At 38.3% G+C, this 26,121-nt stretch overlaps 1 protein-coding gene across 3 annotated transcripts in view; it reads left to right on the forward strand.

Annotated features, from left to right (window-relative positions):
- Positions 1-1,820: 1,820 nt before the first annotated feature.
- LOC127654457 (phosphoinositide 3-kinase regulatory subunit 5-like) overlaps positions 1,821-26,121 on the forward strand; it is a 30,853-nt gene continuing 6,552 nt past the window's right edge. The window contains exons 1-15 of one of the 3 annotated variants that reach the window (XM_052141665.1): positions 1,821-2,052; positions 11,747-11,857; positions 13,271-13,371; positions 13,651-13,719; positions 15,470-15,608; positions 15,958-16,027; positions 17,252-17,426; positions 18,207-18,375; positions 18,884-18,952; positions 19,177-20,045; positions 21,192-21,317; positions 21,725-21,856; positions 22,336-22,429; positions 25,721-25,797; positions 25,937-26,030. In XM_052141665.1, coding sequence (XP_051997625.1) covers positions 11,758-11,857; positions 13,271-13,371; positions 13,651-13,719; positions 15,470-15,608; positions 15,958-16,027; positions 17,252-17,426; positions 18,207-18,375; positions 18,884-18,952; positions 19,177-20,045; positions 21,192-21,317; positions 21,725-21,856; positions 22,336-22,429; positions 25,721-25,797; positions 25,937-26,030 — 2,284 coding nt within the window. In that variant the 5' untranslated portion in view covers positions 1,821-2,052; positions 11,747-11,757. Of the gene's footprint in view, positions 2,053-11,746; positions 11,858-13,270; positions 13,372-13,650; positions 13,720-15,453; positions 15,609-15,957; positions 16,028-17,251; positions 17,427-18,206; positions 18,376-18,883; positions 18,953-19,176; positions 20,046-21,191; positions 21,318-21,724; positions 21,857-22,335; positions 22,430-25,720; positions 25,798-25,936; positions 26,031-26,121 lie in introns of those variants that run through there. The other 2 variants (XM_052141666.1, XM_052141667.1) reach the window with 2 other exon arrangements.

A 26,121-nucleotide genomic window follows, 5' to 3' on the forward strand; every position in this document is an offset into this window, starting at 1 on the left:
CATTGCTTTGAATGTGAAAATGGAACAAAGGCATTCTTTTGTATAAGAAAATTTTTAAAACCTAAAACACATGCTTTGACGAGAAGGAGGGCATGGCTAGGCCATGATGGTGCACAGCTGGCACTGAATCAGATGATCAGCGGGAGAGCGATATAAAGGGGAGCTGGAGGCGCCAGTTTGAGCGAGAGAGAGATGCACACGTCCGTGTTGCATGTGTGTCTGTGTTCGTTTACATTTTAAGTTCATTTATACCATTACATTTTACGATAACTGTTCAGACAGTTCCCGCATCCTCCTTGCGTGTCCTTCAACTGTTGGCCCAGCATGGCCATGCACGGCCCAGCCACACACCCTCCTCCTCGTGACACATGCGAGTTTGACAATAAACCTGTTCAATATTAGTTAATACCAAAGCTGAATTAAGGAAATAGTACTATTCCGTCCCCATCATGCTCTGACATTAATCAATCGAATCAGATCAAAAAGCTTGTCTTTTTCTTTAGTCAGTGTAGAGGAGTTCAATGGAAAGGAGGAGGAGAGAACTGGCTTGGCAATATAAATAATATTTTAATGAATAACTTAAACCAAAAGACAAACACACACATTATGGACATGTCCATAAACTATCTCTCTCTCATCACACCACCGTCTCTCTCATCACACCACCTGGCCCGCCCTCCGCCCTGCCACATTCCTCCCTCGTTCTCTCAGGCTGGGGAGCCCCCGGCCTGACGTACACCCCCCTTTCCCTGGCGGAGGGCGTGCTTTAAGCTTGGTCTGCCGGCAGGTCATCCCCATCTACCTGGACGAGGGAGGGGACAAGGGGTGGAAAAATGTAAACGAGAGAGAAAAGGCCAACGCAGAGCGGCAGTGAGAGAGAGAGAGAGAGAAAGAAGAGAGAGAGATGAAAAAAAAAACCTACTCGTCGGTTCTCCGATACACCGTCGCATGGTCCTCAATCACTTCTCCACCCTCTCAGGCGGACGACAGCCGCTTCTCCCCGGGCGGTCCGGAGTCAGACTCACGACCCCCGGTGGTCAGAACGCCCCTCCGTGTTCTCGGTTACTCGTGGGGACACTTCTCCACCCCTGGCAGCGGCCCTACCGCTCCAGACGGTCGGGGAACACTTTCCTCCTCCTCTCGCTGACGGCGGTCCTCCGACCCCTCAGTGTTTCTGGGGGATGGCAGGGCTCTCCTCCGCCCCTGGCAGAGGCTCCATTACTCCAGGCGGTCAAGGAGTCCAGTCCCCACTCGGCGGCCATTCACCGCGTCCGGGCAGTCAGTCTACTCCCTCCCCCGGTGGATGGCAGCGGCGCTCCCCTGGGTGGACGGCAGTGTCGAGGACTCCTCGACGGGCATCCCTCCTCCTTCCCGGGCTTCGGCACCAGTGTAAAGGAGTTCAATGGAAAGGAGGTGGCGAGAATTGGCTTGGCAATGTACATAATATTTGAATGAATAACTTAAACCAAAATACAAACACACATGACTGACATGTCCGGAATCTCTCTCTCGTCGCACCACCATCTGCCATCGGCCTTTATCCCTCTCGGAGGCTTAAATAGCCTGATAAGGGACCGGGTGTGTATAATCACAACCTGGCCCGCCCTCCGCCCTGCCACAGTCAGACTGTCGTCCATGCATTTCCTGCTCATTGTATGTAGTAACACAGGTCACAGAGTGATTATTAAAAAGAAGACCTCTATCACTGAACAAAGAACATGTGTGTTAGTTAAACCTCCTCCCACTCATGACCACATGTCACAGGAGCTCATGTCTTCCTCTTTGAGTTCTTCTGCTCCTTTTCTCTCTGAGTTCCTGTTTAGTCACACTACAGCACAGCAGACGTCCTGAAAACTACTCTTATTTTTGCTGCCTTTGTTTCAGCATTTATGTACGTTGGTTTAATCTAATGCTGAAGGATGTGATGACATTTCCACCTCTTTTCATCTTAAGTAAATGGGTGCTGGATTACATTTTGAGGACATTGGTTCCGTCTCACCCCGCACAGTGATAAGAGGCAAAAAAATCATGGGAAGGGGCTAAGATCTCCAGGTAAGTGATGTCTGTTGTTCGTTCGTGTGTAACAGTCATTTTTGTCAGAGCTCATCTAGCGTATGACAAGAAATGAAGTAAAGAGGACAAATGAAATGCATAAAGTACATTGGAAAAGATGTGCAGGTGAATTTACTTATTCTTGACTATATCTGCAAGCATCAGATGGAAAACAACTTTTGCATAGTCCACTTCAAGTGGTGTTTAAGACAGAGGATGTTCATAGGTGAAGTTGTCAGATGGAGACTGTAGATTCTGTGCAGTGACGCATGCAAAACAGAGGTCTGAATCCTTGCCAGATAAAGGTAGTTTGTTGAATGACATTCATCTTCATGTGTGTAATACAATGATGCAATCGTTTTTTTGATATACTACGTAGGGATTTATATTGTATTACTAAAGGTGTTATTCAGGTGTTCTATTCTGTCTTTGCAAGATTCTGTTACTCAGAATAGGTGGAATTTAACTTGTATTTATCTTAGGACTTAAAGCATGCTTTTAATTTCAACGCATGGGCAAAGCAGTTTTTTTCTGTCCACCTATGCTGCAGATGGTCAGTCCTTTTAATACGCCATCTATAATATTCAAATGATATATTTATTTTCATTACTATCATAAGACTGTAAAAAATAATAATATAGATTTCAATGTCACTTTGGATGAGGTAACTGGCTTTGAGTATATAGGTTGACTGCAGGGGCAAGAGAGATATAAATTAGTGAGATACTTCTCCTTTTCATGCAAAAACAGCTTTCAACAGAAACTCTAATAATACATACGGATACATAGGGAAGTTTATTTGATTAGATTCATGTGCATGTCTATCACCAAATGAAACACCAGATAGGAAGGTAAGAATATGTAATTGTTGAGTCCAAACCATGAGAATGTAGATTGTTACATATTTCTGCAAAAAAAAGTAACATAAATGTTGAAAAAAGTATTATCACACACCCTGGGTGTAACTGACATAACTGTAAGTTTAAATTGCTTGTGACAATATGACATTATAAGCAATTTAAACTTACACCTGCATGGGTACATTTGATAATTACTCACACTTAATGACAGATCAGTGATCAATTTGCCTAGTTTAATTCCAGTTAATCTTCAGTCTGGCCTGAATTTTGCGAAAGGGGTTGACAGTGGAACTGAAACTGGGCAAAAGTGTCAGTCATGACAGTCATCGGTGTGTGTGTGTGTGTGTGTGTGTGTGTGCGCGCGTAACATTGCTTTTGGACACTGGTCAGCTTGTGGTCATAAAATGTAACTGGATACAGACTGTAGGAAAGTTATTGAATATTGTATTGTCAAGAGTTTGTCAGATAGCTCTAAAATAAAAAACACTATTTTTTATTGTGAACTACAACTTAAAATTGTACACAAAAAGTAGCATTCAAGCGCAGTGACTGCATGCACATTACAACTGTCACTTTGTGCTTTGTATTTCTAAGAATTTCAGCAAGTGTTTATAGTGCTATAAGTCAGCCAGCTCTTTTATATTCAGTATTCGTTAAGTATGAGTCATATTTTGCAGTGAAATTGGCTGCTTTGTAATCAGACATAGGCGTTGGTTATGTCTGTCCTGAAAGGCTCTGACACGAAAGTTACTTTTTGTTATACCTCTTCCTGTTTGAATGACAGGAGGCTCATGTCTTTTCTACCAATTTTCATATTCCTCACTGTACATTCCTCTGGGATCTTAACACCTGGCAGTCAAAATGGGGTTTACATTAGTAATATAGAATGAGCATTATTTATTCCATATATATGTTCCAATGACATACTATGAATATCCGCTATATATAAATAGTAAAAAAAAAGTTGACTGGATAATGTCAGATATTCTTGATAATCTTGATAATTACATTTTTTAAGTGCTTGAGCTGCATCAAAAATACTGTTTGCACCTGTAGACTGTTGCACTTTGTCATATACGTAGAACTGTTACTATTGTTTCTGTGAACCAAACAGATCTCAATCCTTGTAAAAAGAACATTTAGAACTCCCAAAATCTAACTTAAAATGAGCTTTATATGGATATAGAACATCTCAAGGTGTTGGTGATTCAAAGATGCATGCTGTTTATATCTTTACAGGAAAAATGAAGGCCTTTCATAATATGGGCGGTGTACATGCTTAATTGACAAAAAGATCACAAATAGGAATGATGAATCTGTATATAATTAGATTAAACCAAGGGAAAAATGTATATAATTGTATGTCAAGAACTTCCAGGGTTGAATAGCTCAAAGTAGCAAACACTAACCAATGAAGGTATTTTTACTGTATTGCTAAATAAAGGTCTGATTTAATTAACGAATTGGGTGTATATACATCTCTAAAAGCTTAATCAACCTTTAAATGTAAAATCATAAATTCTGGCATCTTGATTTGTGTGCATGCATTAAGAATTTCCTACTGTTATCCTTGTTTATACAACACACACTACTCTACAGTTCTGTTTTATACAACATTACACTGAAACTGTGGTTAGTGTTAAGTTCCCACAGTTTCCAATAGAGACTACAAGGAAGGAATAGAGTTCTTCATTTCCACCTAGACAGAAGAAAATCAACATCCTTGTTATGGTAAATATACTGCTCTATTATAGATCCCCTGTATCCTACTGTACCTGCTTAACTGGGCCACTGTGTCGGCAGCAAAATATAAAAAGGAAGCACTTACTGTTGAATATTGTCACCATTGTTTGACTGCTGTTATTTCCTAAAACGATCATGGCAGGGGGAGTTTGGCCTTATTGTTATGGGAGGGAGGGATATGTACGAGAACTTTGGGCTCACAGTAGAAGGCACATGGGGGATATTGGTCTGCATCAATCAGAGTCTCCACACAATGAGCATCGACCCCCTCTTAGTGTGAGAGTCTATCACAGTGGCCGATCGCACCATAACAATGGAGCGACACCTGTTTCCTCAGCAAAGCTTGAGAGAAACCTTCCTGTATAGGCTGTTGGAAATATGATCAGGAGAAGGAGCAGAGATGGACCTCATGCTGGGTCACAGTGTGAGTGGGAATCTACTGAGATGACGATTGTGAAGTAATTGGGCACATCTCATCAGAGATTTTGCTTGGATCTGAAGACGTAGTTGATATTGTACTTTAGCAGAATTTAAAAAATTATATTTCTTCCTGTCCCTGCTTCATAATCATCTCATCTTTTAATCTAGGACATGTTAGGGACTATAAATGAGACTTTAGCACAAGGAGGAAGGTCTTATAATTTGGAATTTGGCATCCTGTGATTGCAATGTCCCTTTAAGACTGTAATACTGCAAGACTCTGATGTCTGGTTGAAGCTAAATGTGGAGTTGTGCTGTTTTGGTCACTCAAGTGATCCTGAGTAATATGGCTAGGAACTCCATACACAAGATGTATCTTCTATTTATTTATAGAATAAAATTGGGGTCTCCATTCTAAATACCCATCGCTGATTCAGGACAATGTACCTTTAGCAAAGGCCTTGAGTAGCTTTTCACTGATTCAGCACACAGTGTCTGCAACTCAATGTGCCTCTGGGCTTCATATGATACATTCTCTGGGATTGTATTTGTGTTGCCCAGATGAAATTCTCCTCTCTCATAAGAGGATGTGAGCACATCCTTTTACATGTCAACAAGGTCACTTCCACATGTTCAGAGGTTGCAATACGAAAAAGTGCTACAGGCATCTGACTGACTGACGGCTATTGATCACTTGTTTTGCACCTGTTTAGTCTTTATTATGCCACTAATCAGATTACTGATGCAAAACTGGTCTAAGTTTTGCATCAGTGGTGTACCCAGAAACAAGGTGTGCCAAGAGAAAACTGGATTTGCAAGAAATAAAGCACAATGAAGTGAAATATAATAAAATGAACAACAACCATTGCATCAATTTCTTTTATGGTTATATATATATTTTTAAGCTCTGTATAGTTTAAATTACTGAAAAAGAGTCAGTAGTGCTGGATGTGCTTAATAATTTGTCACAAGGTTTGGAATGATTCATCATTATTTTCCAAAATATGCTAAAGACACAAATATATAAATAATGGTACAATTTGCACAATACGGATGGATAAGAAATAAATCAGTAATGCACTGTAAGAAGATTCAAAACCTTTTTTGAACATTCTTTGTATTTATGGAGAACAAGGAGGTTTGGTTCATAATAATGACAATGAAAAATAATATTGGTGTTACGTTAATTATTAGGCCAATATAAATAAAGGATAATACCATGTCTGACATGATGCAAACAGTAAAGCTTAAAAAAACTGCTATTTCATTGAAATGTGTGATCATACATTTTGAGTGGCAGTTGCAAACCTGCCACACTATGCCACTGTTTTGCATAATGATGTAGAGACCTAAGGTTTAGACAGTCAAAAGGTAGTAAAGTCCACAGTCTCAAGGCATTGTACTCTGTAAAGGATTTCATCATTAAATTATAACAACATGTTTGTTTCCATCTCCGAGTTTTCTGAGTTTTTACTTGATTTCTTTAATTAGTTTAATCACAAGTAAATTCAGTGCGGTTGAATAAAGTGTAATGAATTTAAAACTTTAAGTTGTAACATTTACATTGGCCTACTTGAGTTCACAGTTTGTTTGTTTGTTTGTTTTATTTGTATGGCAACAGCAGTCATAAGTTCAGTGATGAATTAGTTCCTTCCAGGCAACCTGGCAAGGCTACAATAGATTTCCATGAGGCTATTCAGACTAATACGAAGCTGTTCTCACTCACAGGCCTGTTGTTGAGCTTGAAAACGTGTGATCAACACTCCAATTTGTGTGAGGAAAACTATAAGACAGAGTGTGGCTTTACTAATATACTGAACACTTCAGGTTTCGTTTGTCATCTTGGTAACAATTTGTTACCAAGATTTCTTGATTTCTTTTGAGTAAATGTACATAATCACAAATTCCCTTCCTTGACCATGTGACCACAATGAAATATAATGTCATCACCCTGTCTATTTTATTAGCTCAGACAAAAAGCCCTTGGACGGCCAACTGGAAATCTGCTTCATCTATATTCAACACTGTTGTCCTTTTCTTATTTTGTCAGAATGAAGAAAATTAGAAGTGGACATCATGCTGTGCTGTATGAGATACAAATCGTGTTTCCCTTCAGGGCTTCAGTAAAATAAAACAATTAATACAATAAGTTAACACTGAGATTAAATATTTTTTTCTGAATTATTTACTATTTTAATATTTCATATAATTATTTGCACAACGTTTAGAGAGTTACTGCAAGGAGCTTTTCTGTTTACATGGATGAATTTATTTACGCAAATCCGTTTTATGACGCGTGACGCCTAATGGACAGCGCGCGCAGCGTATGCAGCACAATGTTTGGTGAGTGAGGATGAGTTTTGTTTTGTAAACTGTGTAAGCAAAATGCATTGCACCCTAGCCTTTTATCAGCGCGAGGATCATATCTGTGGTGTTTGTGTGTTGGGTTTAATGACTCGCTTTTATTCTCTGAATGTTCATTGCACCCTAGCCTTTTATCAGCGCTATGTTCATATTCGTGCTGTTTGTGGATTTATTTATTTTTTGACAGTGGAGAAGTTTTGAGAGTCATTTTAAAGCACAAACGCAACAGGTGTCAAATATGAGCGAGCCACTTTTATAATATTATCCTCATTTAGTGATTATCCCCATCCACCCCAATCCCAAATCATTGAAGTTAACAAATCACAAGCAGAAAATAATGCTTTACAAGACTTTGAGTGGCTTGATATTTGTAATAGTGTAATTCTTAAGGTTTTATCTATATATCTGTTACAGGTGAACTTTTAAAACTGCTATTGTAAGTCAGAGTTTGAACCTGTAGCTCAACAAGTGGAAGTTATTGCACATTTCAAACTTTCACTGGTGTGTGACTCACTGAGAGAAATTCCACCATATGCTGTTATTTGTATTTAGGGAATTTTTTTATTGGAAGAGGAATTCTGCATTTTCCTCTTGTTTAGAAGCCATGAATCCTCTCACTTAAATCTATTGGAGATTTTGAATATCTTACAATATGACTAATAGGATTTTGCACTTCATATTGATGTTTTTTTTAATTATTATTATTATTGAACTCAAATGAACTGCAAAGCTTTTTAATCAATATTACATAACATATAAATATGAGGTAAATAATTTGTGATAACAAATAAGAAATTTGACAAACAAACAGCCTGTTCAAAATTACCTTTTTTTTCTCTCAATTAATTTTTTTCTTGTTTTTTCTCAAATTGATGTTTATCTGCATGGGGTGTACATTTCTCTTCATTGTGTTCTGTTCTATTTCCTTTAGCTCGCTATTACACTTAATTCCCAACTTTTCTTGGCTATCCCCAAACTAACGTGTTGTTGTTTATTGCTAGATGACAGTTGCCAAATCTCAGGCACTATAAATGTTATCAGGATGGAAAACAAACAGTCGGCAGTCGTGTAATTCCCCTGATAATCCCTGAACCTGACAATTCTCTTGAAATTCTCTGACAGCAGGAAGGACATTTTCATAAACCTCAATGACATCTAGTTATATGCAAAGGATTCTGTGTTTACTTCCCTGAATGAAAAAGAGCCCTTTATCCATACAGAGGCTGTGCATGTGTTTGTCTTTGCAGATATCATTATCTGAAATAAAATTAAAATTAAGTAAATTCTCCTGAAGTCCACTATAATCTCCACTGTTCTGAGCATGTTCTGCTCAAGGTTGTTGTGACCACGCAGCCAGCCAGCTGATCAACCTCCTGTCTGTATGCAGACTTGTCAATGTCGTGGATGAGGCCGATGACCATGGTGTCGTCTGCAAACTTGACAGTGGTGAACTTTTGCAGTGCAGTCATTCGTGTACAGGGAGAAGAGCAGCGGAGAGAGAAGCATCCCGGTGGAGCACCAATGCAAATAGTGAGGGTTCCGGATGCGAGTTTCCCCAGTCTCACTAGCTGCTGCCTATCTGTCAGAAAGCTTGTGATCCATCGACAGATTGGGGTGGGCATGGAGAGCTGGGTCAGTTTGATTGAGAGAAGATCAGGCATGATGGTATTGAAGTCCACAAATAGGATCCTAGCATAAGTCCCAGGTCTGTAGAAGCGTTACAGGATATAATGCTCGGTAAGCAAACTGAAGGGGGTTCATCAGGGGTCCAGTGATGTCCTTCAGGTAGGCCAAAACCAGTCTCTCAAGTGACTTCATGACCACAGACGTGAGAGCGACAGGTCTGTAGTCAGATGGGGGCCAGTTGGTCAGAGCAGACTCTAGTCTTTTGTTTCCGAAAGACCCGGTACACATCCTGCTCACAGACCTTAAGTGCAGATTGAGTAGCAGGAGGGGGTTCCAGTACGTGTTGGTCTGTGTGTTAAGTGAAGATCAGAGTGATGGAGGGGTGTGAGACTGGCAGAGGTGGGAGCAAGTCACACATGTTCAAGTCACAAACAAGTCTGAATTCTTAACCATCAAGTCTCAAGTGCAGTGCAGACTAATCAAGCAAGTCAAGTCAGAGACTCACCTCAAGTAAGTGAAGTCGAGTCCTGATGAGTTTCAAGTCAAGTCGAGTCAAGCCACAATACTAAAATAAATGGAGTTTAATTTTTGAAATAAATGTTTATTTTTGCTCTGAAAAGATGAACTTGTAAACATATCTTTACATAATTTTTTTTAAATATAAATTGTATAACAGTAATGTGTTATACAATCTATCTATATATACACACAAGTAAATTGCATTAATGAACATGCACTGTATTTTTATCGTGGGCACTTAAAAAACTGTGAATACTTATAGATACCTTATTATCCGAATTGTTTAGATATTTTGAATTAACCGGTTAAAATGTATAACACTGTAAAAATGTATGCTGTGTAAAAATGTTTTCAGATTGTCACATTGATCTAACAAAACGGCAGACGGGCTGAATGAAAATGAAAATTCACTCTCTGACAGTAGGCAATGCAGCAGCAGAAATATAGCTGTTGCCCTGGTAACGCCTGTACACAAAGCAGCCCTGCACTTATAAACAATACCTTATTAGGCATTATATGGAGATTAGATGAAAAAAAAATGCCATCAAAACTTTTCTGAAGACAGTCAGTTCCCATCAGGGATACATTTATATAAAATACTCAAAAATTAGCTTTAGTTAAAGTCTTCAGATGTCATAATCACTATGAGAGCACTTGGATTTCGTCACAAGACATTCTGCATATTTTATACTACTTGTCATGTTTTAAATAAAGTTTTGTGACTCCAAATCTGTCTGTTATGTTTTATATGGCCAACAAATGGTTATGGTATATTGTTGACCGTTGAGAATATTTAGAAAAGGCACACAAATTTAGAGGCAATGTCGGGTAATTTCAAACTTGTTGCGCTACAAAACATGAGATTAATTGTGAATCCTTTTAATTTACTGACAACCCTCAAACATTTGAACTTATTAATGATATTAATCCTTCTGGATAATGAAATGACAATTAAATTATTTACTTACCTTGTTGTTTTTGCAATGTCTGATGAAATTCGAGGTTGTGGTTGTATCAGATATTTTTGTGTTGCACATTTTCACAATTGTTTTATTCACACGTCATTTTCTAAAGCTTTATATCCAAAGGAGATTATTTTTGGAACTCGACAATCATCTGTCATTTTGGCGTGCATTGTGAGCGCAACGTTAACTGTGCAAATGCAGATCAGTGGTGCTGGGGCTTACATATTTGCATATGAATTAATTGATGTCGCAATATTTTTTAAACACATTTCATTATTGTTTTTTAAAATAAGTTATTTAAAATAATAATAATAATATATAACATTCAAGTCATTGTCGAGTCATACAGTTCAAGTCAAGTCTCGAGTCACTGGTTCTTAAGTCAAAGTCAAGTCATTTTCTTAATTTAGTCAAGCAAGTCACAAGTCCTTAAATTTCAGACTCTGGTCAAGTCATGTAACTCGAGACCCCACCTCTGGAGACTGGGATTTTCAAACCTGCAGCCAAACACATTCATTTCATCAACCATTAGTTGACTGTCTACAAAGCTAGGGGGAGGTGTCATATGCTTGGCAATGCTTTTTAGGCCTTTCCACACAGATGAAGGATCGTTGGCTGAAAACAGTTTTTTCAGCTTTTTAAAGTATACTTTTAGCCACTCTGATTTCCTTAGTCAATGTGTGTGCTAACACATATTTTAAATTAAAAGCTGTACACATTAACATTAATAAATCATGAACTAACAAGAACTAACAATAATCAATTTTTTTATTATTATTATTATTATTTAGATTATTAAATGCTGTTAAAAATGATTGTTCATTGTTATTTCCTGATTCTTATCACATTTGGTAATGAAAACCAATAGAACCTTACTGTAAAATGTAATCAACACAATTTATTAATATCGCTACATCATTTAGGTTGCACAATAATGTAACTGTCTGTGGCATTGGATATACAGGCTATCTGAAGCCCTACCTCCTGCAATATAATACAGCATAATATAATTTTGATTAATCTTATTCTTGCTTTTAAATAGAAGGAAGCTGTTTTCCCTGCCTTACATAATATTGTCTCAGTATCACAATTACAGGTCAGATGAAGGATGTAGAGTGTGCTGTGACCTTTTGTTTCCCTATTTCAAAAATACTTTTACACATTATATGTGACTGTAGTGTTTATGCATTTTTAAAGGTATAGTCAAGATGCAGTACACCTCGTGCACAGAGGACCGGATCCAGCACGCCCTGGAGAGGTGTTTGGATGGACTCCGGCCATCAGAAAGTCTGACACAGTCCTGGAATGGTAAGGCCACCTGACTTGCTTTCTTTTGCCAATAGGTGCCTTTTTGCTAAACTTCACAGCAGAAGTTTTCTGTATGTTCTTTGCCATTTTTGTTTTTTCAATTGAGCTCGTGTTGCAGATGTGGGCGTAGGCAGGATTTACCATTTGGTTCGTTGCTCTTGTGTGGTTGTATTTGAACTTTCTTAAATTATGGGTGTAATATTTTCTATGTGTCTTAGCCAATGTAGCAAAATTTAAAAGCCTTGTACTGTATCTCAGTACTGTTTTGGAAGCAATTCTAACGCCACAAATGTTTTAATTGATTCTTAGTTAAAAATTGGCATCTAAAATTGTGTACTGTGATTGGGTGGGCCTAAATTCCAACAGGGTGGGCCTGTGCCCACCCTGTTGCACCATTTGGTTGCAGAATTTAATAGTGTGGACAGCACTTTTTATTTTTTTTATAAATGTGTGCTTTTTTACTTTATGGGGTCATACAGAATAACATCAAAGACTAATAAAGCACAAAATGTAGTTGTGACACACTTGTTGAGTTCTGAATCTTTTTAGGCTTTGTTGTGCAAAAGACATAAGTAGAATATTTTTTTGTGTGTGTGTGTCACTTCTTTGCTTTGGTTGTTGTTTTCTGAACCAGGGAGACAGGTTTTGGTAGGCCAAGACCATTTTGTTTTTACCTCTTACTGGTAAGCACCAAGATGCTGTTTATCTAACTTTCTTTTGATCTACATAGTTTGACACTTTTGATACATTCCGAGAGCAATAGATGTTATATTCAGAGAGTGTGTTATTTGACACCTTCAGTTTGGCAGGAAACTGAGACAAACTTGAGTCTTTCTTTTGGTGTGGTCCTTTAGTGCGGTGGAGCAGGTCTTCAGCAGGGCTGCAATTTATTTATTTATTTATTGTCTTAGGCAGAGCAAGTCATACTATTTAATGTTGAGCAATAGGCCTAGATCAGTATAGTTCTTATGTTTTGAGCAAAGGTGTGTAGTTTTGTGGTTTGAAGTTCTGTCACTTAGCCAATCTGTTAACACTGCTACTGTCAATGTTGACACCAAAATGCTGTCTGAGTGTCTTTTCTCTGAGAACGCTAACCAGAGTTGTTGCATATTTTACACAGTTTAGAGCAGGGAACCCTTTGACCCCACTCAGGAAACATTTCAGAGTTTCAGACTGGCTGTCATGTAATTAACCAGTCCTTAACTGACTTGTGTGTGTGTGTGTGTGTGTTCTGATTGACTGATGCATTTTATCTCTGCTTGACTCATTTGGTTTAATTTGGGGCTACATGTGTACTATGGTGAACTTGTTTACTAGATCATCTTCATCTGAGGGATAAACCATGCACCCTTTTTCTAGTTTCACAATTAGGGTTCTCATGCATGTACTGGATATCTATGTGTGTTTGCACAGCTGGTTGGTGTTTGAACCGCTGGAGTCTAGAGGAGCTGGTTAAGAGAGACCCGGATAATTTTCTCATCCTTCTACAGCAAATTCTTAGAAAAGCCAGGGAGGTGAGTAGATGTACCCATAAAATAATAAAATGCTAGAGTTACGCTCAGCAGCATTTGTGGTGCTATATGCTTCCTTGAAGTATTCAGTGCCACCTTGTGGTGTATAAGGTTTATGATAGATACATTTGCATCTAATCTTAAATACGTTCACTTTGAATTAAAGCAACTAACATTTATAAATTTAGCAGAAATTAACAAATTTTTTAATGCATATTGTGGTCAATGATACCATGCAGGTTTGCTGTAATGTTTTTTTTCTCTCTCTTTATGGTATTTCAGGTTCAGGAGGAGTGTCATTATGAACTCGTTGCCCCCTTAGCTCTCATGTTTGAGTCCACACTATTGCAGGTAAAGATTCATGAACACTAGGCTGATAACTGAAGAATAGGTTTGAATTATTATCTAATAAATTAATAATGAAATTGTGATGAATATTAATTATCCTACATGCAATTTAGGGTAAACAGTAATTACTTAAACATAATTGTGTTTGTAATTATATTTGATTAGTTGAAACACAACATTTGTCTTTATTATTCACCTTTGTGCCTTAAATAGTTCATTTTAAGTGGTCATGCAATGTGACAAATACATATTTTAAAGTACAAATATTCTATATAATCTCAAAGAATTTGAGAGCATATTTTAATCTCTCAAATAAATTATCGAAATGCTGTTTAAAATTCACTCACTGAGCACTTTATTAGGAACACTATACTAATACTGGGTAGGGCCTCCCTTTGCTCTCAAAACAGCCTCAATTCTTCATGGCATGGATTCCACAAGATGTTGGAAATATTCCTTTGATATTCTTCATGTTGACGTGATCACAAAATTTCTGCATATTTGTCAGATGCACATTCATGCTGTGAATCTCCCGTTCTACCACATCCCAAAGGTGTTTGATTGGATTAGGATCTGGTGGCTGGGAAGGCCAGTGAAGAACAGTGAACTCCTTGTCATGTTCATGAAACCAGTTTGAGATTACTTTTACTTTATGACATGATGCATTATCTTGCTGGTTTTAGTCATTAGAAGATGGGTAAATTGTGGTCATAAAGTGGTCATGGTAGTCTGTGGAAATTAAACAATGATTGATTGGTATTAACGGGTTCAAAGTGTGCCAAGAAAACATTTCCCACACCATTACACCACTGCCACCAACCTGGACTGTTGACACAAGGCAGGTTGTGTCCATGGATTTATGCTGTTGGTGCCAAATTCTGACTCATCCATCTGTGTACCTCAGCTGAAATCCAGATTTGTCAGACCAGGCTACGTTTTTCCAGTCATCAACTGTCCAGTTTTGGTGAGTCTGAGCCCAATGCAGCCTCAGCTTTCTGTTATTGGCTGACAGAAGTGAAAATGGACATGGTCTTCTGTTGTTGTAGCCCACCCGCCTCAAGGTTCGACATGTTGTGCATTCTGAGATGCTATTCTGCTCACTACAATTGTACAGAGTGGTTATCTGAGTTACCATAGCCTTTCTGCAAGCTCAAACTATTCTAGCCATTCTACATTGACCTCTGTCATCAACAAGGCGTTTCCATCCACAGAACTGATGCTCACTAGATGTGTTTGGTTTTTGTCACCATTCTGAGTAAACTATTGAGACTACCGTTCGTGAAAATCCCAAGAGATCAGCAGTTACAGAAATACTCAAACCAGCCCGTCTGGCATAAACAATCATGCCACTGATGAAAATCACAATTTTTCACCATTCTGATGGTTGATGTGAACATAACCTGAAGCTCCTGACCCGTATCTGCATGATTTTATTAATTGCACTGCTGCCACATGATTGGCTGATAAGATAATCTCATGAATAAGTAGATGTACAGGTGTTCCTAATAAAGTACTGAGTAAGTGTAGTTTGAGATGGAGTACGGCATGTCACACTACAGGACATGTCAACATTCCCAAAGTATTTAATGTATTTCACTACCCATGAATAAAGCCTCTGTTGAGGCGTACAAGAGTATATTTAAGCATACTTGGCAATAAAGCTCATTCTGATTCTGATAAGCCTCTAAATTTTGGCCCATTTCAATCACGCAGAGACTGATGTTAGTGACTTTTCAGATTCCTCTGTTTTCAGGTTCCACGTTTTCCATCTGATGGAGAGATTCTGACTGAAGCTTGTGAAGTCTTCCATGGTTTCCTAGCATGGCCTGAGCCCTACTGCAGTGTGAGTCGGAACCTGCTTTCCACCTTACGTCAAGAGCTCAGAGCTCCAGGTAGCACACAAATTCCCACAAAATACACTTAAACACTCAAATACACTTTCATAAGTCATCAACTAGCAACTGACCGCCAGCTTGGCAACCTTGGCCCAAACAACTGATTCATAGTGCTGATCAGAAATAGATCAGTCACATACTGCCTCTTAGTGGTTCCAAGAAGCATTGCAGCTATTTACCATCACACTTATTTGTCTTTATTATGAGCAGTGACAGTACCTAAAATATTACTTAACATGCACTCTAACATCAATGCATCAAGTTTCTGATCTGTTACATAAGGCTAATATCTGATGAAACACTGTGTTCGTGTCTATTGATGCATGTGTGTCTTTGCCTGTATCAGGAATTTCATACCACAGACTGATGAGTGAGGAACAAGGCCTGGCCACCACCAGTCTGCGTTCTAAGATCATGTGAGTGTATTTCCACAGAAGCAGGAGGAAATCCTGTTGTGTCAGTTATAAATCAGCCCTTTGTGGTTACAGTCTTCACATTTCTAGGGTACTCAGAATGTGGACTTTATTGGTTATATTTATTGACAGGTGTTTTATATAGATTTAATAAGTCTGCATGTTATAGTGAAACTGTTAACAGCCAGATTAGTTATAATTAGACCATCAGAACATCTGTGTGAAATGTAAAGGAGTAGTTCACCCCAAAAAATTTTAACTCTGTAATCATTTACCAAACCAGTATGATTAAGTTTTTTTTGTGAAACACAAAAGATGATGTTAGACAGAATCATCCGGATATTCCTTGCTTACTTTTTATGAATACTGAGGATTCGGACATACTACTCCATTGGCGTACTGTTTTTGGCATACTATGCAGTAGTAGGGAAGTATGGATATTCGGACGCAGAGAGATAGTCATACGGGTTTGGAAAGAAATGAGGATAAGTAATTGACAACACAATTTTTGTTATGAATTTATCCCTTTATCCTCTTTCTTGATTTTTTTTTTTTACCAAAACTATTATGGTAGTACCATATTTTTGTGGGCATGGTGTAATACCAAGGTTTTTGGGGGCATGACAGTTCTTTGGTATACTTTCAAGTACACCTTGGAGTACATAATAAATATAATGTTATCCAGAATGAATATGGTAAAGAATCAGTACAATGGTATATAAATCGTATTAACATTTGATACTATCCCTTTACCAACGTACTACCATAGTACTTTTCAAACAATTGAACAGTTATGGCACACAGCTGCAGCTGACACAATTAAGTGGTCACTGGTTATGATCCAACAACATGACTACAATAAGTTGGTCAACCAGACTGTTCTTACTAATCCACTATGTTATTCCACTATAAAATGTGTGTGTTTTTTGTTATGGTTGAGCATTTCTGTTGAGCACAGGTTGATCCTATTACCCATAAGGATGCATGTCACACTTAAGCTCTCCTATTCAGCTTATTGTCACACAAAATATTTCTCTTAAAATAAGTATTCTTTAAAGTGATTAAAAATTAAAGTGTCTGTTCTTGCTAAAGTTGTTATCCTCAAATTAAATCTAGAAAGGTTTTCCATTATTCAGTTCATCATAAACACTACACACGTTGAGATCTTCTGAGGACAAGGCTGTGTTTATTTTACATTTATGTTTTTTGCCATTTTCTCTAATGCAGTACGGTGTTGTTGATGAACCCGACTGAGGTGCCTGCTGAGTTCCTGTCTGTGGCAGAACAGCTCAGTGGAGCAGAGGTCTCGCAGAGAGAGAGCAGTATTACACTCATTAAACACAGCTACCAATCAGTGTTCGGAACCAAATACTCACTACAGACCATCAGCAATTCTCTACAGGTATTCCACACTGGCGAGCAACAGCATACACCAACAGTTTTACCATTTATGACAATGCAAACACAAAACAAGATGCACAACTAGTGTATGTGTAGTGACTGGCTTTCTTCATTAGATTTTTTTCTGTTTTGAATTTGCTCCAAAAGGCTTGAATTAATATACAGACTGTGTTTGTGGTTCTGATTTTGCATACATTGTGGGGCCCTAATGTCTCTACAAGGATAGTATAACTTTAATTTACATTGTGAGGAAAACTGCTAAATAATGTTGTAGTGGAAATGTACAAATGCTAAATATTTTCTGTGAGGGATAAGTTTTGAAGTAGGGTTAATGTTAGATGATAGTTGGATATAAAAATGATTAGTTGGGTAAAAAAAAATTCAAAGAAAAGTTTCCACCATGATACAAAGAGGAACCCATTTGTGTGATAAATTATGATTGGAAGCTTATGTATGTGTAGTTTTGTCAGTTTGTGGGTATTTAAGCGAGTATGTGTGTAAGTGTGTGGTGTAAGAGAATGACTTGTGGGTGGCTGATTGAGAAAAGGATAAAGGGATGGAGTGGGAGATGATGAATGAGTGATGAAAGCTTGCTGTAATTATTTTACTTGCAAAAGGCAAACATTCATGGTAACTAAGATATTTTGAGTTTACTTGGTAGTTCAAATTAGCATCTCACTTGAAACGCAGCTAAACCTCTTTGCATTCATTCAATTCTAACTCTGAATGAACTCGCAAACAAATGAGGAAAGATGACTACAGTAAGTCGGTTTCTTTTCAGTGCTTTAGTGATGATGAGCTGGCTCAGATCCTCTCCTCAGTGAGTGACCTTCTAGAGTCTGCGGCAATGATGACAGACATAACTAAAGCTCGAGAACATGTCGTGGGAGGCCTTGAAGCATTGCGGGAAAAACTTGACATTCCAGCCTCCGGTGGCAAGACGTCAGATGGTACAGTCTCACTTCCTACTTCCAGCCCACCTCACAGTTACTAGTAAACACTCTTTGAACCTTTATCCATCCTATTACTAATTCAAGTTAAGTTTGCTGTGATCTTCTTAGTGTTTTATTTCCATTGCCTTTACATGTTCTTCTAAACTACATGATAAAATGTATATGTCATATTTACAACAAAAAAATCACACTATCAGTAATTAATAAGGTATCAATCATATGAATAAATAATAAGGTACCATTTATAGACAGATGATTTATGCTACTTCATACAGTATGTGAATTGGTGAAGTCTTGCTAGACTATTTGTCTGGGCAGCAGTAGAAGAGCTAGCTGACAAATGTAGATATTACCTGGGGCCCACACTTTTAAACTTACCCAAGATGGATGGCCAATATGTTTAAAAAAAATCTGGTGGCAGGATTTTTTCTGCCTGGGAATGAGTGATGAGTTTGGAGTGGGTTTTTGATTAATGAGAAGGGCTCTGTTGTGTTTGTGTCACCAGGGGCACTTCAGATGCTCAGCATTCAAGCAGCCAAGTGCTACACCTTCCATTGGGACAAGGATAATTTTGGTAGGGCACTGATTCCAGGCCAATCCTACTCTTTTTGCCCTGGGCTTATTCAAACATTTGTTTGGCTGTTTTGGAATTATTAACACTGGGAGATTGATTTCCAATCACTTTGGTTTAATTTGAAAAGTCACTTGAGGCCCCACAAAAAAGTTGGAAATTAATCCTCCATCTAATAATGACCCTCTGAGTCATGATTTTCCATGTTTGTTTGTTTTTGTGGATAGATGTTCTAAATGACCTTCTAGACATAGAAAGTGAATTCACCTTATCTCAGACATCTGAGAGCATGGGGGAGGAGGATGATGACAATGTTGATGTGGAAGATGATGAAGATGAGGACTTGGACGAGATGGAGAGGTTTGTATCAAACGGTTGCGTTGACTATCGGGCCTCAACCTTCTCCACTGTTTCATCCCTGTCCACGGCCTCTAAAGACTCCATGTTCTCCACTCTATCAGTCACTTCCTCCGAATGTTCTCCACTTTCCATGCTCTCATGTTCTTCTCAAGCATCAGGCACAGACAGTGACTTCTGTGAGGATGCAGAGGAGGACTGTGTGAGCACAGCATCTGTCTCCAAGTCCAAAACCAGCGCACGACTTTCCCAGTGTCTCTCGCGACTCCTCAAACCTCGCAGCAGCAAATCTCTCTGTCGAGCCAAGAGCCTGGGCAGCCCCGAGGCTCAAGATTTAGTGGTAGCCGTCCGCTCAAAGAGATTCAATTCTCTACCACAGCAGGTCAGGCTGCGGAGCTCGGAGTTAGGGTTTCTGACAGGCCCCCTCTCGCAACTGCATTATGTTTGCTACAGAAGAAGACCCATTCTGAGTAGCGATGATGAGGAAGGCCCAGTGGGGGCCACACTAGTCAGAGTGGTGGTGTTTGGGGCAGATCACGTTGCAGGAAGGGTTGCCCGTGCATATAGCAGTCTAAGGAAAAGAGAGAGAGACTGTCCACATCTTACCAAAGCTTTCAGGATGAAGTTTTTTTTTATGCCTGTGAGGAGGGATGGAGCCCCAGTCAACTCTTCCTTGAGGAACTCTGGTTCTACACTGCAGCTCTCAGTGAGTCCATTGAAAACAGCTGTCTCTAGCACTGTGAGTAAATCTAAGTCCAAGACACCTAGCCTGTGTCCGAAACCTAAGGCAGCTGCCTCACTGCCCAGTCATTAAGAGTCTGTACAGGCAACATTTTTGTATGAATGTACCTTCTAAGGAAACTAGTGTAAAAATTACCGTCACACAATGTCTAATGATCTAAAACAATTAGAAGGAATAGTTCACCCAAAAATAAAAATGTTCTCATTTACTCACTCTCGTGCCATCACATTTATATGACTTTCTTTCATCTGCTGAATACAAATTAAGATTTTTAGAAGAATAACTCCGCTCTGTAGGTCCATACAATGCAACAGAACAGGTTCCAAAAATCCACATAAGGGCAACATAAAAGTACTCCATATCTTCTGATGTGGCATAATAGGTGTGGATGAGAACCTACATGAGTTCCTGTACTTTCACCTTCTGTATTTGGTGATTTACATTCTTCGTGCATATCGCCCCCTACTGTGCTGGGAGGAGAATTATGATCAAATACGATTGAAATTCAAGTATTGATCTGTTTCTCACCCACACCTATCAAATTGTGTCTGAACACATGGATTTAACCACTGGAGTTGTATGGATTACTTTTATGCTCCCTTTATGTGGATTTTGGAGCTTCAAAATGTTGGCACCCATTTACTTGCATTATATGGACCTACAGAGCTGAAATATTCTTCTAAAAATCTTTATTTGTTTTCTGCAGAAGAAGGACAGTGAAAAACATCTGGGATGCCAGGAAGGTAAGTAAATCATGAGAAAATGTTTATTTTTGGGTGAGCTATACCTTTAAGTCAGAGACAACCATGCAGAATTTCTGTAGCGTCTTAAGTTGAAAAATGTACTCCATTTAACCACTCCATCAGGTGATTGATAGTGAAGACAGTGAGAGATAGTGATGATTATATTTACGCTTCCTTAGAAAAACTGCCAGATTAAGGAATTATATTAGAAGAAATGCATATATTGAATTAAAACATGCCCTTTTTCCTTCCTACATCAATATAGAGCAGTTTTAAACTTTTGGACACAGCCTTAGATCTTCTAAAATATATATATATATATATATATATTTAATTTATTGTTAGTCCAGATATTTAGATGGATAATGATATAGCAGGATTGTTTATTATTTGTCGACAGCATCTCAGTGTAAACAGGATAGAGGACAGCACCAATGACATAGCTAATATGCTGGGAATGCTCGACCCCTGGTATGAGCGGAACACACTGAGCTTGCTGGATCTGCCAGTTAATGTGGTGTGCCAGGTGAGACTCTCACGTAACACATCCACTTTGACTTTTCCCCTCAGAATTGTTTTGTTTCTCTCTCTCTCTCTCTCTCTCTCTCTCTCTCTCTCTCACACACACACACACACACACACACACACACACACACACAAACACAGAGAATACACGCATATTTAAAGTATCTGTGAGGAGAACAATCATCAAATCTTTCATTATTTTGATGGAAGCATAATTTTGGCAGTGCAGGTTTGAGTATCACACACGCACACAAACAAAACCACATCTCATAAAACCATTCCTATAAAAGAGGAAGCTCGTATTTAAAGTGTCTTTTGAATTGTTTTGATTATCAGCACGGCCAAAAAAAAAACTTCTTGAACATATGACACCAAAATATTCACGGCAAACTTTTTCTGCCTCAACAGCAAACATCAAAGATTGAGTCAGACTTGTACGAGGGCACTGGTGAGGAGCGTTTACCGATCTTTGCCGATCTGGTGCTCTATTACTGCCGCCATGCCGCCTGCTCCACCCTCATTCAACTCTACCAGGCAGAGGTGAATAAAACAACAAATACAATTATCATGTCACTTCCTCAAAATGTGGCAGTTTCAGTCATAGACTTTATAGCTACACAATACAATTTTATTCAAGAGCTTTAAGTTGTAAGTCTACTATGTATAATTTAAACCTGGAGGCCCACTTGATTCTGAGTTTTCAGAATCACATAAGGTTTCATACACATAATGTTACTGGATTCTTACAAAATAAAAGTAGTTCTAGGGTAAATGTATTTTTTAAATTTATCTTTAACCCATACATATATTTTCTATGTGGCCTAGTTTTAACTATTGACACTACAGCATTTAATTTATCTTTTAAGGTCTGTAACATTGTAAATTATTTATTGTAAAATGTCTGCTGTCTATATTGTTAGACAGCATTTCTGCTGACAGGTATTTCTGTTGTTTCTAAATCGCAGATACTTTTTATCATGTGTTGAGACTAAAGATTTTATTATTGTTCCTGGCTGTAGTTGACACTAGCTGGAGGGGAAAGAAGGACTGAAGTGTTTGTTCACTCTCTAGAGCTGGGCCACACAGCTGGTACAAGGGCCATTAAGGCAATGGGTGAGTCTTGACACACAAGCGGAATATCAGTTTTGTCTCTGAATTTCAGAAGAACATCAAGACCATGTCATAAGAATCTATTTTCTCTACACACCCTTCCTCTCCAAGTGTATTTCTCTTCACACACTCTGCCTGTGCAGTTTGCTGTTGTCTGCATAGCATTAGCTGACCAAGTCTTCAACCAAGACCCATTATGTTGCATTATTTATTTTAGTTGCGGATCTTCACTTCTCCAAATTCTCCGAAAAGATTGAGGAACAGAAGCAGGCTTCTAATCAGTCCAATCTAAACATTTTTTATACCTAATTTATAAAAAAGGAAGAAGGACATTTCAGATCCTGTTATAATTTTTTCTGCCACAGCACACTTTTACGACAAAAAAAATTATACGACACGCCACTATCCCACATAAGCTAACCATCATCAATATTTTTCCTTTTCAAGAACTTGTCCATGTTTTCTGTCCGTATTAGTAGCGTTTACTTGTAATGTTTGAAATTCGGCTTTGCAAAAAAAAAAAAAGAAGTCCGTAATTTTGATGGACAGGATCTTAAAAATTTCATCATAATCTATTATTACCCTTCATTTTAATTTTCAAATTTTAATAATAATAAGACATTTAATAGCTTTAGGACTAATAGGACGAGCATATAGCAGATTATGCATTTATTTATCTATGAAGAGAACAGTTGAACAACAGAGACACCACAGGAAGCAAATTAATGTTTTTTCCCTGCAGTGACAGCGGAGGCCACTAAAACACAACATCTGGACAATGCAATATTACAAAAAACAAATACGATTAAAATATGAACGAAACGTGTCAAAAAATGAACTGAACAGAACTCAATCGACAACTCAAACCTTCCTCCTAGTCCGCATCAATTTAAACTCGCCTGTGCGTAATCAAACACATCAAGGGAGACTGATGCTGAGGCAATTGTCATTAGATATTGCGCCTTTGCCTCGGACAGATGACTTCTCGTGGCAGTTTTAATTTGGTTCTGGAGGCTGAACCCAGCGTCAAGCGCTGCATTTCCCTCCACATGAGTTGCAGAAAGCATCACAGAGGGGCGATTTTATGAGTTTGCCATGTAAAAAAGTGGGAGGTGTGCACAATAACCATTGAAAACATGTATTTGGAAGAGAGAGAAAAAAAAGCTTGCAGCTGCTTTGATAGCAGAAAGTAATAAAAGGACTTGTTTATGTTTAGGTCAAAGCGTTTTCTTGGTGAATTTAAATTAGTTCAATAACTGGGGTATTCGTAAACGATAAGGTACTATTTAAATAAAAGAATTATGAGACGTTCAATGTCTCCACAAATTTGGACAGTTTTTTAATATTTCTTGTTGCTTTGTACTCTCAAAGACATTATTGGTGAAGCAAAAACGTGTGTGTGAAAAACACTTTGGTGTAAAGTGGCGTCACTTCATAGACTTCAATGTATTCTGCAGCGCTGACGCGAGTCATGTGAAAGACCCTTAACGCATATAAATATCAGTTACTTTTGCACATTAATCATTGCTCTTCACAATTACAAAAGTGACCGATTTTGGTTTCAAAATGATGAATTTCTCCATAAGGTTAGGAGTGTGGATCCCTGAAAAAAAAAAAAAATAATTAATGCTTTTATTTATTTAGTGGAATTTGTTAATTTTCCACGGCACACCTGACAATCTTACATGGCAGACTAGTGTGCCACGGCACAGTGGTTGGTAAAAACTGTGTTATTGTACCCTTATTGTGTTTTGCTGTAGCTAAGGTGTCCTATTGACTCCCTTCTTGTTTAAAAAAATATAACAAAATAATAACATACTCAGGATTTTGGAGGCAAATGTAATGATTTATAGGAATGTTCTGGATTTAATACAATTAAGCTCAATCGACAGCTGTGGCATAATGCTGATTACCACAAAAAAACTGTTATTGCATTATTTTATTGTATTTGTACTAGTGCTGCCATTAGATTAAGAAATAGTCCCCACATAGGTTGCATATTCAAAGCAATGGTCATTAAATCTCTTAAACTCTCATCCTCCACAATATTAATATGTCAGTAGACTGTGGCGAGCTGCTTAGTTACATCAATCATGAAGCTGCGTTCATGATTCGCATCAGCGTCGACTGCCACTTTGAACTCACCATGAAAAGCACTTGCAAACAAAGGTGGGGGCCTGTGTAGCTCAGTGAGTAAAGATGCTGACTACCAGACCTGGAGTCACAAGTTCGAATCCAGGGCGTGCTGAGAGACTCCAGCCAGGTCTCTCAGACTCATAGCGCTAAGAGATCCTATCTCCATCATATTAGCACTGACAGGGAAGTGCTGTCAGAGATAATTTTATTTACTTAGATAACAATCTAAGCAGCTCTATCATAGAAGAGAGTGTAACAGTCAACTAGTGTGTTACGACATTACCGCCGTAGACTGTCTATGGGACCGCCGCGTTATGCTGTTTTATGCCAAGCTTGTAGGCTCCTCTTGGTAGAAGGGCTCTGGCGCTGTGTCTGTTTGTGGCATGTGCATCAGTGTAATGACTCTGTACGGACAAATTACAAAGGCTCCGCCCTTAACACCAGTTTTTATGCCATTACTGCTTTGGCCGTGATATATATATATATATATATATAATCCATCCATATTCTATAGCCGCATATCCAATGCAGGGTTGCGGGTAGTGCTGGAGCTCAGACTGAAGGCAGGACAGGTGGCTAGTCCATTACAGGGCAACACACACAGACATTCACACTTTCACTCACACCTACGGGCAATTTAGTGTCTCCAAATAAATTAACCTACATGTCTTTTTGAACTGTAGGGGAACCCGGAGCAATTGTTACAGTTAGTAACACTGACAATGGAAGTGAATGAGGCCAGATCATAAACATTTAAAATACACACTATTTCAAAAGTAAAACGTGTTGACATGATATAAATTTGTTGTCATTATGATGGAAACCTTTCATCCCGCTAAGCGATTTAATCACACTAAAATTATATTAGCACATTTAATACTTGCATCTCGTGGCTATACTTTTGAAACTTTTGTGTGTATTTTAATGCCTTACTGTAACAACAAAATGTTAGATTTTTTTAAATAAACAAGGGACTATTCAACATTTTTTTTGTGGTAATCAGCATTGTTACAAATGCTGAAAACTGATCTTAACTTGTATTGAACTCCTTTGTAGTAACATCCCTTTAAGAATCGATCATTGAAAAACATATCGGTCAATCACTAATCTGAATATTAGCAGTTACAACCTTGAAATCTTATTATCTATATTTTTCAGGTGCTGCAAGTAAGAGATTTGGCATTGATGGTGATCGTGAAGCTGTTCCTTTGTCACTGGAAGTAATTTACAACAGAGTAAGATGAACCCTTCCTGTTTTTGTGTTTGTTTGTTTATTTATTTGTTTATTTTAATGGGGTAATCAAATCATGCAATACCATAAACAAAAGTTCACATTTTTTCTCTCTCTTTCTCTGTTTCTTTCTACAAACACAGGTAAATATTAGTGGCAGGAGTCAGAAGACGAGGGCAGAGAAGTCCTGCACTTCTATAAACCTTCTGAAAGCCTGCAGAAATCCTGAGGAACTAGGTAGATCTCATTAAAGATAGAAGACTGTTTACAACATATTTTAATAAAAATGTATCTAATAGTTTAGCAGTTTTATCAGTTGCTTTTCAAA

This window comes from Xyrauchen texanus, chromosome 13, assembly GCF_025860055.1.
Source record: "Xyrauchen texanus isolate HMW12.3.18 chromosome 13, RBS_HiC_50CHRs, whole genome shotgun sequence".
NCBI classification, from domain to species: Eukaryota; Metazoa; Chordata; class Actinopteri; order Cypriniformes; family Catostomidae; genus Xyrauchen; species Xyrauchen texanus.